Source organism: Anthonomus grandis, chromosome 11 (genome assembly GCF_022605725.1).
Source record: "Anthonomus grandis grandis chromosome 11, icAntGran1.3, whole genome shotgun sequence".
In the NCBI taxonomy this organism is placed as follows: domain Eukaryota; kingdom Metazoa; phylum Arthropoda; class Insecta; order Coleoptera; family Curculionidae; genus Anthonomus; species Anthonomus grandis.
Genome location: NC_065556.1, coordinates 12994891 through 13013777, shown reverse-complemented (window position 1 = coordinate 13013777; position 18887 = coordinate 12994891). Strand labels below are relative to the sequence as shown.

Below are 18887 nucleotides of genomic sequence, written 5' to 3'. Positions count from 1 at the left end.
ACGTGGCATCTCTATTTATAGCTGATTTTTTAAAAAACCTTAGAACTGCAGTAGGTGATTGTGTATTAGAGGCCTATTCTTACAGTAACGAAAACAATTCTAAACTTTACCAAGACAGTCATGATAGTATTTAACCGGAGGGGAAATAACCAGTCTTTGTTAGTTTGTGAAGATAACCATATAGTTATATATATCTATCACCAGTTGTAGGTCATTTATTAAAAACACTTTCTGATCTGGAAACTCAGAGATCGGGTTGACCGAAACGTTCTTCTCTCTTACTACTATTCTTATGACCACCTGCAGTAGAGTGAATAAGGTTTTAGTCTCACAGTAGAGAATAGTTCCTAATGTCGAATAATTCTCAAAAAACTTTGTAGGTAGACCTGCCAGCCTTTATTTCAGAAGCAGAAGCTGCTTAGAGTGGTTTCATTATATATTTTACAATGTGGAATTTATGTCAAAAAACTTATAGCTGACATCAGTACTGAAGCAAAAGCGTAATTCTTTGAGAAATTCTAAATAGTTGGTAATTCCACACCATAGGTTGACTGTAATAAATAACAGCTGCTATGTTATGTCTGTAAAAATTTACAACCAAGTATGCATTAAATACAAAATATTTGAAAGTTTAAACTTGAAATAAAAAAACATCCATTAACCAATTTATACACTTGATGAAACCTTCACAAATATTTTCTAAATTCATAAGTTCAGTTTTTTATTTGTATTTTGGTATTTTTGATTGTGATCTACATCTATTTTTAAAAATAATAATATGCTGTTATATAGAAATATCTAGGGATATTAGCCTAGAATAGAAACTTATTGTATTGACAAACCCAATAAGTAAATTGACCACATGGTAAATGAATAAATAAATAATATTTTTAACAATTTTTTTTTCTAAAGAATTAGTAATCATATAAATAGTTTTTGAATTTACCAGGTATCTTATTAAACTCATGATCAAACTGATGCAAAAGTTTAAGCTCATTATTAAATGGCAATCAAACTTTACCTCTTTTATTTTGCTGCTTGAAGATAATGCTGTAACTCAACGATTAGTTTTACATTTCATAGAAACATGAAATTCATACAAATATTTTTAAAAGAGGAGCATCCAATACTTGTACATAGAATATGGTGAAATACCTGAAGTCAGGTATTTGATCCTGATAAATGAAACAGATTTTGTGTAATAGAGCAACCGTTTATGCAAGTGAAAATCTATGCATTGAAGGATTTTCGTGATATTATTGAAGAATGTAAAATGAATACCAAATTTGTGGTTCAACAAATGGAATTGAATGTTTTCATTTCTAATAGAAGATATTGACAAAAAATTACTAATAAAAAATTTAGATGTGAATTTTAAAGATGACCAGAGGATGAAAAAGCCAATTAAGATTCAAGGATTTTAAAGAATTAAATCCTAGTGAAAATCCCATTTTAACAGAAAGCTGCTGATTTTTTGTTTATTAATTTAAGTGTGTTGCAACTTAATTCCATAGAGTTCAAATATTAATGAAATTAAAATATTTTCGGTAAATATTTAGACTTTGAAATAGATAATTAAATAAGTTAGTTTTTTTTAAGTAGTATTTTTGTGAGAAAGAACCTTTTTAAATTGGTATGAATAGACCTAATAATTTAAACTTTTGGTGCTGCTTAATAAGTTTTTTCAGAAAAATTTATTACAGTGAAGCAGTAAACATTTTTCTCAAAACAACAAATTGCTGCTTCGATTGATCTCTATCAATAAACGCTACTATTAAGTAGCTATGTAATTCTATAGCTATTGATTGATTCAGTACCTTCGAGTTCTAGTTTTACAGTATAGAAGTAGTTATACAGGGTGTCATTGAAATGGTGTAAAAAAATTCGGGGGGTGATAGTACTCCTAAAAATTTTAAAAAAAGTTCCTATAACTATAGGGTGGAAAATGCATATTAAGGGAGTTAGGGGCACTGAAAGGGTAAATTTAAAAAACGGTTTTTTGAAATTGCAGGCTTAAAAAACGAGATAAAATTTCGAAAAAAAATCCTCTGCCATAAATTTTGACCCAAAATCAAATGGTGATACTGAAAAATAATTTGGAAAATCGGAAAGGGTAGTTTTTGCAAGGGTAGGGGGTTAATTCGTGAATAACTTTTTTTAGGTTATTTTCTTCGCAACGTGGGTTCATTTTTTAAAAACTACATACTTTTTCCTACAAAAAAGGTACTCTTGTTGCACATCGCCCAGAACGATGGTTTTCGAGAAAATTGAAGGCAAAAAGTTTGCTCTGATGGGCTGCTAACTGGTTAAACAACATAAACTTATGAAAGTTATGGGGTTTCAAAAGTAAACAAGTAGTTATTAAATAATTAATTGAAAAATCTAAATTTCATGATTTTTAAAACATCGTATTGCTTTAAAAAAACGAAATAAACCAATTACCAAAATTCCTTATTAAATGCATACTTGTGCCGATTAATACTGAAGAGCAACTACGTCAACGCATTATCGACTGTTCCAATCAAATTCGTACAACCCCAGGGATATTCCACAGGGTACGCAGATCATGGAGAAGAAGAGCAGATGTCTGCATTGAAATGAATGGTGGTCACTTTGAACATTTACTATGAATGAATTAAGAAATGCATTATTTTAATAAGGAATTTTGGTAATTGGTTTATTTCGTTTTTTAAAGCAATAAGATGTTTTAAAAATCATAAAATTTAGATTTTTCAATTAATTATTTAATAACTACGTGTTTACTTTTGAAACCCCATAACTTTCATAGGTTTATGTTGTTTAACCAGTTAGCAACCCATCAGAGCAAACTTTTTGCCTTCAATTTTCTCGAAAACCATCGTTCTGGGCGATGTGCAACAAGAGTACCTTTTTTGTAGGAAAAAGTATGTAGTTTTTAAAAAATGAACCCACGTTGCGAAAAAAATAACCTAAAAAAAGTTATTCACGAATTAACCCCCTACCCTTGCAAAAACTACCCTTTCCGATTTTCCAAATTATTTTTCAGTATCACCATTTGATTTTGGGTCAAAATTTATGGCAGAGGATTTTTTTTCGAAATTTTATCTCGTTTTTTAAGCCTACAATTTCAAAAAACCGTTTTTTAAATTTACCCTTTCAGTGCCCCTAACTCCCTTAATATGCATTTTCCGCCCTATAGTTATAGGAACTTTTTTTTAAATTTTTAGGAGTACTATCACCTCCCGAATTTTTTTACACCATTTCAATGACACCCTGTAGACAGATGTATAGTAGATGTAGTTACTAGTTATAGATACAGTTTTATTTTTTAACCCCCTTTTTTTTAAAGGTCCTCTTCAAAAAATACATATCAGGTGAACTTCACAACTTTGACGACTTTTCATCAGCAATATTATCCAGCAACATCCCAATTAAAGATCTGTTTGATCTGGCCATTTGGTTTTGGGTTAATCGCCCCCTAGATATCAGCCAAAACCTCAGTAAAGATATGAACAACTTTGCCAAAACTATTACTATATTGGTAAAACTAGCCAATAAGAAAATCATAGCAGATGTAGAAAACGATGAAATAATACCATTTTGGGAAAATATTCGGGAAATCTTAGCCAATAACTCGAGACCGTTTCCTGCTTTGATGGCCGCGATGCTTTGCAAAAATGTGATTCAGAGACAGGAAATGGAAAATTCGGAAGAGAATATAGAGGTTTTGACTCAGGAAGATGTTAGATGGTCGTTACTGATCGGTAAGTAAGTTACATATTTTAATTAAGGATGTATACAGAGAATCACCTGTACTTGTTTAAATGTCATGTTTCATTTTTTCGACAAATTAGTTATTGTCAAAATTAAGATGTATAAATGTTTTTTTTTACTATAAATAAAAACACCTATTTTTCGGTTTTAATAGAGTTAATAGAGAACATAAAGCTACAGATAACTGTTTAAATCATAATCATTTAATTACCTTATAATAGTTAAAGTTCAAAAACTATAAGTGCAGTCTTTATTAATTGATCGGTTGATAAAGGAACAAAACCTGCCACTGTACAGGGATACTCCTTGTTCTGAGTCATAACATCGTAGCAGATGTGTTGTGATCAAATTCGATTGAGTTTGGTAAGGCTTCATGTTTTTAATGACTCTTCTGACTGTATTTCGTCACCTATTGCGATTCGCAGACGTGAACTGCAAGTGGAAAGTTTTGGGATCCACTTAACGATTTGGTAATCTCCCTCAACCTCTATCCCTTTGAGGTTTGCCCTATGCAATGAGTCTTTTCAATCCGTTACTCTGATATACAGGGTGTTACAAAATACGGTGCAAATATTTTAAGAGCGTATTGTTGGAGGTAAAATAAGACTTGTTTTTCCTATAAACATGTATCCTAAAATGCATCCCCTCAGAGCTACAGCCCGCGCAAATTACTTGAAGAAAATCGATTATTTGGAATACTGACTACAGTTATGCGTCAAATGTTTTGAAAATTTGTGTAGGCTTTTTCTTGTTGTCTAGGGGTTTCAATTAAAAAAAGCACTGAATCCTTAACTTAAAACTAAGTTTATTGTCAATGGAATAGTTAAAAAAACAAAAACACTGGTTCACAGGTAAGAATTTCCGGTACGTATCGCACTAAGGTATAAACTTTTAATTTAACGTTTTAACTTCTTTAAATAACATATGAGAAAAATTACGTCTTTAGTTGGCTTTTGGTACGTCTTTTAATGAAAAAAACATTGGGCAAACGTCTTGCGTCTTTTGGAATTTGAAAAAGAATTGATATTACTTGTTTGACAATACTCCCACCATAACTTGAGCGCAGAATCGTATTGCTTGAATGTTGATGTTGTCACCGAAGCCAAACATATATGTCAGAAGCTGAGCCTGGAATCTGAACTAACTGCAGAGCTTGCCGGACAAGATTCCTACCTCCAGGGTAAGCTGTGCCCATAGTGGATGTGGTTGTGATCTGTCAATAGAAAGAAGTAAATCGATATTGGGCACTAGAGTTAGGGATTTTTTAATTAATAGGGATTAAAACATAGGATACCAAGGCTGGGTTGGCCATTTTGGCACTCCAAAAATGCCTGTGGCTTTATTAGCAATAATTTTCTGTCAGCACTTAAGTATGATAGAAAATGGTGGAAATGCATAAAAATTGTATTGAGCCGAATTTATGGTGAAAGCATCAACATCAAAAACATCAGGATCTTTATGCCAATATATAAATTTATTACATTTTTTGTTTATTCGGCTTGCAGAAAGATCTATATCGGGTTTGAAAAAAGGTTTGTAATTTGATTGAAATATTTATTATTAAGTTCCCATTCAGTTTCAATCTGATTTTGGCGAGAACCAGAATCGGCTTCCTTATTATTACTTGAACCGATGTATGATGCATAAATGAATAAATTTCTTTTTTCGCACCAAAGCCATATATCTTGACATAAGAGACTTAAACTTTGAAAACGAACTCCTCCCATTTTATTTATAAAAACTATTGCTGTTGTATTGTTAACACGCAATATAATGTTTTTATTTTGAAGGTGACTGGCGAAACACTTTAAACCAATGAAAGCAGCTTTCAGTTCTAAATAGTTTATGGGTAATTGACTTTCTTTAGCTGACCAAAAACCATAAGAAGTTGTGTTACTACAATATACGCCCCATCCAGATAAAGAAGCATCTGAATAGATTTATAAATGAAAACTTGGGGAACATAATGTGTTAGATGCATGAGGTATTTTATTTAACCACCAGTTAAACTCTGTAAATAATGTGGGATGAATTGCCATTACATCACTATAGTTGCCTTGTGACTTTTCCAATGCTAAAAAGCGGCCATAGTACCCTATGGCCAACAACCATAGGGTACCGCTGGAGCAATAGATACTAGTTTTCCAACCAACTGTGCAAAAAATCGAATTGAACAAGATTTAAGTTTTAAGAAATTATTTATTAATTTTAGTAAATCCTCTTTCTTTTTTAATGGTAATGATATTGAAAAGTTAATTGTGTCATAAATAAAACCCAAATACTGGCAAGACTGTGCAGGAACCAAGACACTCTTCTTAAAATTGATTATAAAACCAAGTGTAACAAGAGTATCAATGGTAAAATTAATGTTTTCTGTACATTTATTATAAGTTTGCCCCAATAAAAGAAAATCATCCAGAAAAAGTACTGAAAAACCTCGACTCCTTAAAAAAGCAACCACAGGCTTCATTATTTTGGTAAAAACCAGTGGTGCACAATTTAGCCCAAAAGGAAGGCAAATAAATTCAAACAATTTGTCTTAAAATTTAAATTAAAATTTAAATCAAAAATTTTCTGTCGCTTTTCTGTACAGGAATTAAAAAATAAGCATCCTTAAGGTCAAGAGTAGCCATAAAAAAATCTTTTTGAAGAATGCGAGCAACAGTTCTCTGATCTTTCAGTTTAAAATGATCAGCAGTAATAAAACAATTAAGGGATTTTAAATTTATAACCAAGCGATGGGTACCATCAGACTTGGGAACTGTAAATATGTTTAAGAGAAATTGACCCTCCAAATGTTCTACAGGGCTAATAGCACCAGAATTTAATAATTTGCAAATACAGTGTGATAACATTTGTTTTTCCTTTTGAGACCTATCAGGCTCTTTAGGAACATACTTTTGTGTAGGTATGGAGCGAAACGGGATTTTAAATCCCAATATCCATGAAAGGATATTGCTATCATGTGTAATCTTAACCCATTCCTCATAAAAAAAATTTACTCTACCAGCAGGATTCAGCATACCCACCTCTACTGAAGCCTGTCCCTCGGATACTGTGGTCTTTGGTCCTTTTCCATGCTTCTCTGGGCCTTCCCCCTTTTCTTGTCCACTGGAAACTTCGGTCGAGCATTTGTTTGTCGGGCATTGGGCAGTGTGAATAAAAACTTAGCTTTTGCTTTTAGTATGAAGTATAAGCTTTAGCTTTTACTAGATAGATTTAGCTTTTACTAATAGCATTTGCTGAAATTGAAGTGAATAACCTTTTGCTTTTACTTACTAGCGAAAGCTAGATATTTTAAGTATTTACTTAAAGTTTTTATTTGGTAAATCATCCAATGGTGTTATGCCGTACCCTTTATCGCCTAAAATAAGTCCATAGTTCTGTTAACGTCTTCTCATCATACCAAAAATGTTTAGTCTACTTAAAATACGACTGTCGTGCACCGAGCCAGGCCAGTGAGCATCTACGGATGTAAAAGTTTCTTTTGCGTCACAAGTTGCTTGCACATTTATACTACACCGTCCTTTCCTATTGATATACTTGTCACCATGTAGCGATGGCGTTATTATTGGTACATGAGTGTTTTGAATTGCTCCAAAAGCACAGGGAAATCTATACAACTGTACCCATTCGTTGATTGCCTGCTCAGTCGAGTTTTTTGTAGGAAATTTCATCCAAATTCCTGCCTTTTCAACTATTTTTGGTAAAACGTGAGATATCGTTTTACATATTGTTGTTCTATGAACTCCTTCTTTTCTGATCCTTATTTGAAATCCAGGATCATTTAGAAATTGCAAAAATATTTGCATTTTTTTTTGGACTCAATGCACCAACTCTAGTCTCCACTTTTGGCTCCAAAAAATAGTTAGCTATCAACTCAACATTTTCTTCACTAAATCTATACAGATCGTGGTATTCTTCTGCACGACTTTCTTTTCTTTCGGGATAAAATTTTACAGATCTTATATTCATAAATGCAGCCATTTCTACCAAACTGTATAACAATACTACATTTTTAAGCCAGGGTCTAACAAGCTTGCAAAAATGTAAGCTTTTCCTTAATATTCTTAGTAATTGCTTACTTTTATTCCCATCATTTTTAGACAATGCTAACAACTTTAGCTTTTGCTAATTGTATTAATTAGTAAAAGTAACTACTTACTTTTATTAATTGCAAACTGAGCATTTGCTAGGAAAAGGTAAGTTTTAGCTTTTACTGAATTCTTATTCACACTGCCTATTGTACTTGGGGATTTGAGGCTGTCTGAGTCCACCTTGATAATTCCCCGGTTGACCTCGGAAGTTTAAATTCTTGTTAGAATTGTACGACGATATGACTGGAAGGATATTATTCCTTGAAACTTTTGGTTTACTTGGTTTCAAATCCAAGCTAGAACTTTCAACTTCTTTGGAGGCTTTTAATCTCTCTCCTAATTTATCACCAAAGGCCTCTGTTTGGCCTCTTTTTTAAGATCCAGGGAAATCAGTTCCCTACGGGAGGTTGACCGTTTAAAATGGAAATCTAGTAAAAGGCGACTAGCGTCACTAGCGTCCTAAAGCTGAGAGTGCACAGCCAATTTGGTTTTGTAAATCACATATTTTTTGGTCTCTACGAGCCACCACCTCCCTAATAGCTGACGCTACTTCTAAATTCAGCTTTGGAGCCAGAAGTAATGAACAATTTTCTGGGGGTGAGTATTTGTCGAGTATAGTAGTAGTCCTCTCCTCCTCTGTTAAGCCTTTTTTTTAAATATTTGTCCATGACAAGGCAATGTCTTTTTGAAAAGGAGCCACCTCTTTTTTATTTAAGGATGTTTCCAATCCTAAAATGGAGAGAACAGCTTGATTCAACTCTGAATCTCCTGGGACAGTTCTTCTATTCTCCATATCCTCCCCCTCAGATATAGTTCTTTGCTCTAAAAGGAAAAAACATAAGATTGTTATCAAGACAATGCAGATTTGTCATACAAAATTACTCTGTGTTATCAAAACACTAATGTTATTAAAACATTATTTATTTTAAACTAATAAATATATGTAAAAGCAATATATTATTATCAAAATAATATATAAACGCTTATAATATTTCAAGGATAAAATCGATGATAAAATGTGTCATAATTTTATCCAGGGCAATCCCAAATGGATTAAAAAAACAACCAACACAACAAAAAGAAAAAATCGATTTGAAAAAATAAATAAACACAGCCTACCTTGAATTTCCGATGCCGTATCGTTCAAAACAAAAATATTGGCATCTTCTTCTCTCTCAATACTCCCAAGACTATCTTCAATGCTGCCATTCATACGCCGCCGAGGAGAGCTTTCATTTTCCGTCCTTGTCGGGCTTACACCCATTTCCAATGGTGTAAAGGGAGACAAGGAATGCTGTCGAGTTCGCCCACGCTCTGGCGAATTCTGTTAATATGAACTATTCCCATAATGGCCGCCGGATTTCCAATTTTTCCAATTATTTTTCAAGTTTTCTTAGTTTCCTCCGAAGATGATCTTCGTCAGGCGACTTGTCTGACCTTTTTCGTTTTATGAGAATCACTCACAATTTTGGTAATAAAACACGCCGAAAATCGCAAAAAAACAAGACACAGAAGAGAACACAATGCGGACGGTACGGCACAAAAAGGAGAATAAGGATATGAGCGAGGTAGGGAAGCGCGCGGGTAAATTGTGGCGGATGGCATAGGAATGGGAGGTACTACACTTTATACTTATTTACGAGACGTGGCACAATATAATTTAATATTTCTTTATATATGTATTAAATATATTTTTTTTACATTATTATTAGTCATTAAATAATTGAATCCCATATTTGTCTGGATTGTGAGTCCTCGTGAAATTTTTCGTCATTTTTCGACAATTAGGAAAGGGTTCAGGGGGGCTTATCGAATTAGCCATGAAAAAATCTAAAATTATCGTTTTTTTGCATTTTTCTGATAAAAATTCTTTTTATTTGACAAAAAATAAAGCAGTCATAGCCCACTTCGTTTTTTCTAATTTGATAGTTTAATGGGGTGTAATAATGCTTCCCTTTCGTCCCATCAGCGGTTTTCTCGAAAACTCTTAATTATATCGAAAAAAATTTTAGATTTTTTCATGGCGAACTAGATGGTGTTGATAGATTTTAAAATTTCTTATAGGAAAGATAAGGTAGTGGCCATCAGAAGGGTAAGCTTCCCTGAATCATCCCCTAAAATTGGATTTACACCATTTTTGGGACGGAAAATGAAAAGAGCACCCAAAAAACGGAGACATGCAAATTTTTAGAAGAAATTCCAAAGGTTCCAAATGATCGATTTTCCTTAAGAAATTTGCACGGGTTGTAGCTCGGAGGGAAGACATTTTAGGACACATGTTTATGGTAGAAAAAAAGTCTTATTTTAACTCCAACAATACGCTCTTAAAATATTTGCACCGAATTTTGTAACAACCTGTATGTGGCCAACAAATTTCAGAATACCCTAGTAGACAATATATTCAAAACATTTTCACAAACGTATCCGTTCTTCATCGACCACGTCTCGGAGGCATTTATGACGATTGAGAATACATATCAGAGAACTAACTAGATAAATTTTTATCTGCTTTGTGACATTGTTTTACCATATCTTTTTTAGCTGCTGATGTTAGCAGTTCAATGCGCTAGATAAACAAAACTGCGAACAACTGATCTGGTTATTGAAACAAAGCTATAATATTATCTGACTGTGTTTACTGAGATCTTAGGAGGTGTACAGAAGCAGCCAATAATCAGATATTAGAATCAAGACCAGTGCGCTTTGGGCCTGCAAGAGGGTTTCGGTAACTCCTGGGGTCAGATACAATTATGGAGATAGTGATACCATTTGAGGACATACCTATAGAGTTCATTCACGATGAAGGGAACAAATTCATTTAAAATTCAAGTGTTTTTTTTTCTTCTTTTATGTTTCGAACACGTAGATTAGCATTGTCACTTGCGTGTTTTTTGCAATAAAAATTTTCTATGCAGGATACCTCAAGAAGAAACTATGCCGTCAACATTTTTTTTTTAATAGAACACCCCGTATATCATGACTTTTTACAATTTTACTATACATATTCTGAATACTTATGTATACATATGTACCTATATTCTGACTACTTTTTGTATAGCATACCATAAAGTCAGCGGTTTATCAAACTTGACGTAATAGACTAATGAAACATTACACGACATTAAAAAATAAAAATGTATACAATATTTATTGCAACCGATGTTAAATTTGTTGTCTATTTATTCAATGCATTTTTGAAATTGGTAAATAACTTCCAGATGCATTGATCCAGTTGTTGTTGATTAGTCTAATTTTTTTTCGAATTATTTGCTTTTAATTATCAACATTATTTGGTCTATTCACATAAACTGTCGGCTCCAAATACATAAGAACAAATCTAATGGGGTTATATCCGGTGACTTTGGTGGCCACTCAATCGGCCCTCTTCGTCCAATCCATCTGTTAGGAAAAGTTGCATCAAGAAATTGTCGAACGGCGATGTCAAAGTGAGGAGGTTTTGTTGAAACCATATCTCGTTACTAGGTATGTCAGCCTCTTATGGTTCAGGGAATAAAACACCTAAAGCAGGGATAAAACTGTACAAACTCCAGGTAGCGCTCTGCGTTTAATGTTTCTTCGAAAAAAAGTCCAGGGATTCGAATTTTCACAATACATGCCCATACATTAATTTTTTGAGGGCGCTGTGTGTGGTATTCTTGGGTCTAATGAGGATTTTCGTTTGCCCAATATCTACAACTTTGTCTGTTAACATGTCCATTTAACGTAAAGATGGCTCCATCAGCAAATTAAAATTCGTGATAAAATTTCCATTGTCATTATTTGCCTCAAGAATCTGCTCACAAAACTGCACTCAGCGGTTAAAATCGTCTTCTAACAATTCATGTATCAGTTGTACTTTATAGGGATGATATTTATTTACACGCAGTATTTTTGCCACCGAACCTACTGGTAATTCCGATTCCTGGAAATTGTACTAATTTTACAATTATACAATTGTACTTTTGAAGGTTTTCCTTTAGATAAATTTCTTACATGGCCGTGTTCCCTAGATATTGATGCAATTTTACTTGCGATGGATCCAGTAATTGCAGGACGATCAGCATGTGTTGTATTAAATAGATTACAGACCTCTTGTTGTGTACCCGATCTCCAAAACCAATCATGAGTATTTCGATTCTTTCCTTCAGAGATAAATGCAATTTATTAAAAAATTATGCATGAAATGACAACTAATATGACAATTATACTCACAAATTCATGACAAACCCTTATTAAGTAGGTTCTAAAATTGGAAACTGTTCGGAAATAATAAGGTCTACTTACTAAATAATGTTTGCGTGATAGTTTCTCCTTGAAACACCTTGTAACCAAAATTTGTGTTGCAAAGGACGCATTGAATCAAATGGACAACAAATTTTTATGTTTTAATTTCAGGTTTCGTTAGTCTGTTACGTCTGTTGTGTGTGTGTTTACGTTGACTTTAGCCTATATGTAAAACTTCATAATATGCAGGGTGTTCTATTTAAAAACGTGAATGTTGATGCCATAGTTTCTACTTGATGCACCCTGTAAAGAAATTTTTAGTGCAAAAAAACGCGCATGTGACAATACTAATAGATATGTCCAAAAATAAAGAAAATTATACCTGCATTTTAAATGAATTTGTTCCTTTCATCGTGAATGCTTTGTATAAGGACTGTACTGTAAAAAGATGCTCGCAGGATACTAGAATTGCGAGTCTAGGTCATACTAAAATCTGGTGATCCATAGACAGAGAGGAGTGGCAGGGCTCTAATAGACAGGGATAGAGATGGCTTTACATTGATTGATTAAACTAGTGTAGGTTTTTGTGGAGCATGCTACTGTCTTCTAAGGTGAAGTATTTACTGTGTAAAAATGCAGACAGAAAATTTTAAATTGTGGACATCGCAACACAGTCGTCTCAATCTTCTAGGAGAGCAGAGCAGCTAATACGATCGAAAAAATGAGCTCCAAACTTGTCCTAGAGTGTATAAAGGTCCTGAGGAATTGATAAAGGAATGTTTAGCTTGTCCGAATGCCTGGCTACTCCTGCCTGGTAATGCCTAGTAACGAGGAAGTGGACTCCCTTGCTAGAGTAGCATCCGCAAAATGGTCGCTAGTCTCTGAAACCATAATTGGCATAGCCAAATGTGTAGCTCTAGTATCACTTAAGAGTCTGCTCAACATCAAAATACTCCGGAGATGGGCGGAAGCACCTGCAGTGAGACTGAGACTGCTTATCAGAAAGTGCCTCACGCGCTAGGTTCAAATATCTAAGCACTACTTATACTTTGCCCAGCGACATAAATTTTCACACTAGAGCGCATTATTGACTTTTCAAAGGGTATTGGCCTCTGGTAACCGGAGGGTCATGACGAGACCATCACGAGACTTATGTGTACAATAGCCTCTGTGACTACCCATTGTTCACCCAATTTAAGCAGTATCACACTTCATTTTTTGCGCTTTCTTTATTATTTGTAGCTATGTGCCTAAAATCTTTACCTCGAGCATTGTAAATTAATCTCACATTTGAAGATATTTATTATAGATTTAATTTTACTTATAGATTTATTTTTATTTTTTTATAGGTAAATTGGAAGACGTTTCAACTCTAAACATAATCCTTTCCAGCAAGCCTACAATAGAAAACCCAACGTTGCCAAAACTTTCCCATCCAAAAATCGACATAAGTCTAAAATACATTTTGGAACATGGGAAGGGTTCGGTCAGCGAACTAACTGCTCAATGGCTTACGTCGTGCGGGGTCGATCCTCAGTGCATTTATGTCAATGACATTATTTATAAAAACTCCCAAGAAGGTTAGATTCTTAAGTTACTTATTTATTTTTTTTGTTAAAACTTAATATATTTAGATGCCAATAATGTAGCACGGAAGGACGATTCCGATCACTCAGAAAAGCCCCAAGAAATCTTAGAAGGTCTCCATTTAAAAACAATTGAACAAGTCCAGTCTGAACCTATGTTCAAATACCTTAACTTACTAAAACAACAATTTCCATATAGTCTAGAAGCAAGTAATCTCCTTGCAAATATGTGTTGGGAATATGGCATCTCATGGCGAAAGGAGATTACTGAATTGGGAAACTTAAGAGCAGCCATTAAATGTTTGACTTCTATCAGCGACGTTCATATTCAAAGAGGGCTGTTTCAGTTGTTATGGAATACCCATTTAAAGATTATTGTCGAAAGCAGCTGTAAATTGATAAATAAAGTTGGAAAACTGCCTAAGGATAGGTTATGCCAACAAGACACTGGATTAAGTGATAAACAAATTACGGATTTTATCGGTAAGTTTGTAATGGTAAATATGTAGTTCATGTCTAAGTAAAAATTCCGTTTTCGAAACAACCATGAATTAATAAATGTATATTATTATAGAAACCAAAATTTGTGAGAATATTATTGTTTTACTATTATAAGATTGCTCATATAAGGCGCTACCTGCATTTTTTTTAATCTGATATTTAATCTTTCAACACAAATTATTGTAAAACAGACTGTACTTATTTAATGAAAAGTGTAATTCGTGTAATTTACTAGTTTTCCTAAATTTTTATTAATTTGAAAATGAATCCAACATTGTAATAGGAAAGCAACGGATTTAAAATAATTTATGTTATAACGAAGTTACAAGATTTCGTCTTTATTTTATAGTAATAAGGGTAAGCCCAGGCAGTCTTTTATAAGACAACTTAGATAATTTTGCTCCGTTAACATTTTAACCTCCAATTTTATAATTTACACAACAAAAAGATACATTATAAGTTCTACCTGTGAGTCATGAGGGGTATATAATTGTAAACATACATAAAGAAACCGACTTAAAGAGGTTTCTAGCCTGATAGTATCCTAGAAAGGTTCGATTTCTTATAGGTTATACTTAGTTCTCCGTTAGTCCTATGTTGTAGTCTCTGGCCTTCATTGTTTTTAGCCCTGGTTATTCTTAGGATAATAAAGAACCACAAATGCCTAAAACTGAGAGGATTTTCATCACTATGCTTCCAGTTTTCTGGTTATTTTCATGAAATTTTCCTTTCATGCTGTTGCATTGTTTACATGTTCAATTTTGCAAGTTTCAAGGTTTACCTACCTTGAGAAGCCCTGTTAAATGAAGGGGCATGCCTGGTGTGGCAAAATATAATATAAATCAGGATTCAGTTTCCCGCGGTTTTCCTGAAAAGCCGGTTTTCTTGTATACATGTGACCAGATTTTGTTCCGCTGTTTTCACCTAGAAATACCCGGTTTTGAGAACTGAAACTAAGTTTGTTTACCATATAAGGTCATAGCCTATAAATCCGTACCGTTTTCATACAACATACACGAATACAAACGGTACAGAGGAAAAACTCTATTTTCATTAAGTTTTCCCAATTGCATTTTTATCCCACGAATGATTCCGAGGATGATCGTGAGTCGTCGGCATCCAAATTCCTGCGATGGGTATAAAAAGGTTCCAGGTCCACCAAGGTGACACATTCGTCGCAGTAAGGTCGTGCCATACCTTTCGAGCGAAGGACCAGTAATTTTTCCATATTTCAATACCGTTAAATTTGCAAGGTTTACATTAAAACTTTGTCTTGACGTTGACAGTGTGAATTGGGTTAGGTAAGAGCCACCTGTTGACAGTTGACCGGCCGCTTCCTAGCTCGCGTATTAAGATCTTTATCGAATCCGTTGCTATTGATATCGTTCCGTCCCGTTCTGTTTTGAAACTGTTGTTTGGGCCCATCTTTCTTCGTGTTTTGTGGGGCAAGCAACAGCCGCGATTGATAACTGGTGCCTGGACACTATCTTTCTTCGTGTTTTGTACGGCAGACAGCAGCGCGTTTTCGTTAAATTACTACCTGGACACTATATTTCTTAGTGTTTTGTAGTAAGCGGGTTATATTAATAAAATAATCGTAAAATTATCCGCGTTATGTTATGCTAGTTTCCATTTTTACATGCTTGGAAGGCGGTGGTATTTTATTTTTCTGCTGTGAGTTTTTATCTGTGATTTGTTATTAGAATATTCATATTGATTCCGTTCCGTTTTATGAACTTTTAAAACTGTGGTTTGGACACTATCTTTCTTCGTGTCTTGTAGGGCAGGCAGTAGCCGCGTTTATTAAGTATTACTTCTCTTCAGTGGTGTCTAAAGTGTTTTGCCTAAAGTGGTGAAAGACATGTAATAACCGAGTCCATGATAATATAATTACTATCCGTATGTTAACAGAGCAAGGGTAAATGATGACCGATTGATTGAGATTGCTTTGCTTCACGAATGTCATCCGTAACCGCTTGTACAAAACATCATAACCCCGTCCCTTAAATTATACTATTTTGCGTCATTAATAGTGTCGAATTTTCCGGTACATTTTCCCAAATAACTGCCTGCGCTTAATCATAGAAATTGGTAATGGGAGATTGTTAGATAATGGGAGGTACTTTTGTTCATTTAGTTTTAAGTAACCAAACCCGTTACTTACGTACTAGTTTTTGTAATAATAAAGATTAAGAGTAATAAGATCTCATTATAACCGGACAGTCTACTTTCAATCTTTACCTGGTTTCTCAACTGTCTAAAGGCTTACCCGAGAGGCTAGAGGAGACTCTAAGGTCCTTTAATTACTTAGAGTGGCGCCCGAGGCATTTTGTCAACTTTTTCTCCTATAACTGTACAAAGAAATGGTGAGGGGAGTTAACGGGTACCCTGCGACGTCAAAGGTTAGAGGGTGGACATACGGCAAATACGTAAGAACCCCCGCTACAATATATAATTTTTGTTTACCTAAGAAATTAAATTCACAAATAACTTATTTAAATGGTTGCTGAAATTGGTTAATTTCCTGGATGCCGTAAAAACTATCCTGCTTAAAAATATTGAGTCGTTCTCTAGAAACTTTGTCAGAAATTCGCACAATAATAGTATGTATCGACGAAAACTCCCATAGGGTTCATGTTTGGTATTCAACAAGTATTTGTACATTGTACAAAGAAATCATAAAGAATAATTTTCGGTAAATATTTAGGGTTGAACTATTAAAAATTACTTAATTAGATTATTTTTCTGTCTTAAATGCTAAATGGCCCTAATTATCGCTGGATTTTTACAAAGAATTTTCCCGATATTGCTATAGAGGTGCCAATTTTATTTAGTGAACAAAAAAAATTAATTAAAATGGAGCTGGAGCCTGGAGATTTTTAAAAACTAGGTTTTATTACAACACGACGAAAACCCATAAATTGGTAAACTGCTAAAGAGAACTTAAATCATTAAAAAATTTAAAGAATTGTGAAGATAGAGCGTTGCCTTCACGTGCCTGAAAGATTGTTTGTATTCTTCTTGGTATGCGCAAAATCAACTGATGAATGCCTCCTTGAAAAATAAGTTCCTATTCTTCTAAAAGACCGTATTGTAATTCATTTAACGTCAACGGAGCAGGAACACGACTTCGTAGTTTTCGCCCGAGCATATCCCAAATATGTTCAATACGGTTTGCATCTGGACTTAACGCTGGCCACTCCATGACACGAATGTCTACATCGTTTAAGTATTCTTGTGTAATGCTCCTAGTGTGGTGTCTGGTATTATTATACATCAAAATAAAATTATTTCCAATAAAATTAACATAAGGGACAACAAAATCTTATAGAATTTAATATTTAATATTATAGAAATTAATTCAATAATGTAATTCACAGCAGTTAAAGGGCCCCTTAGAATCACGTACCACACTGTACGTGCCTCTATAGAAATTCCAGCAAACCCTCTTAGAAGCCTACCCTAGGACTTACTACCTAATTTGACCTCACATCTAATTTACTTAGCAAGAAGCATAAAAGATAAAAATATGACATTAGCATGCAAATGGGACTTATTTATACTTTAATTTTACAACAATACTGCCTGTTTTAATTTTTCGGGACAAAATAGTTGTTAATATACTGTCTGTACATCCATGCTTAGCATTACTTTCAGACTAAATATTAAATTTTTTAACTTGTTTTCATTCCTAACTCACAAGCTAACCCACTCCAGGGACATCAACAGACTCAGACCTACATTCGTAAAATAAATTCGCTTCCTCTACTAGAGGCTCGAGTTAACCCTGCCTCTCCAATTCTTGCATCCAACAAATTTTACGTAGTTCGGCTAAGATAGTTGCAACATCTGGAGTTTCATAGAGCTCCATATTAGGGTCGCTTTTTTTTAACGCGTTTATGAATAGTATTTTAGAGCAGCTCACTGTGAATAGTTTTATATATGCGGATGGTACAAAATTATATTGTGGCATGAATAGTATTTTGGATTGTATGAAGTTCAAAAATAATGTTAGGCTCCTCATATATGCATCGTGCAAAAATAACAACTTGCCTTTTAATACTGCCAAGTTTAAAGTTGTTTGTTAATCTCTGAAGAAAAACCTAATAACTTATGATTATACTATAGAAAATGATACTGTGCCGAGAGCAAATGAATTCAGAGATTTAGGAGTGACGTTCGATAGAACCCTTTCTTTTCATGCACATATCCAGGACATTATAATGCGGTGTTACCGAATGCTGTTTTTTTTTTTTTTTTAGGAACGCACAGACCTTTAATAATATCGTTAGTCTGAAAACTTTTTATTTTTCTAATGTGAGATCAATGTTGGAGTATGCTTCTGTAGTGTGGTCGCCCTACTATAAGAATCATATGAATGAACTAGAAGATGTTCAACGTAAATTTCTTTCGTATAAATGTGGACGGACTATACTCAGAAATTGGTTTTTCACACCAGCGCCTTTCTTACCGAGGTTTTCCTTTTGTAGACTTGGCGAGAGGCGAAAATTTGTTGATTTGCCATTTTATTTCAACTTTTAAATAATATAAATGTTTCCATTGCTACCGTTCACAATTGTTTTCAGATATTGTGATTAAATAATTCGATACAAATTTAAAAACAGTATAAACCATAATATAATACGGACGTGGGCTCACTTGTGACTAGCTTGCATGTTGTAATTAGGATTTAAACATACACGTTGTTAAGAAAACTGGCACAAGG

At 33.9% G+C, this 18887-nt stretch overlaps 1 protein-coding gene and 1 long non-coding RNA gene across 3 annotated transcripts in view; one reads left to right on the top strand and one right to left on the bottom strand.

The window, feature by feature from the left end:
• Positions 1-18887, top strand: part of LOC126742070 (rab3 GTPase-activating protein regulatory subunit) — a 52306-nt gene that overhangs the window by 15657 nt on the left and 17762 nt on the right. For both annotated transcript variants that reach the window (XM_050448602.1, XM_050448603.1), the window contains 3 exons: positions 3329-3743; positions 13424-13654; positions 13709-14143. In XM_050448602.1, coding sequence (XP_050304559.1) covers positions 3329-3743; positions 13424-13654; positions 13709-14143 — 1081 coding nt within the window. The remainder of the gene's footprint in view (positions 1-3328; positions 3744-13423; positions 13655-13708; positions 14144-18887) is intronic.
• On the bottom strand, positions 10791-12040 carry LOC126742071 (uncharacterized). Its single transcript, XR_007662476.1, has 2 exons — positions 11844-12040; positions 10791-11784 (listed from the first exon to the last, which is right to left on the bottom strand). It is a non-coding gene; the product is annotated as an uncharacterized LOC126742071 (long non-coding RNA).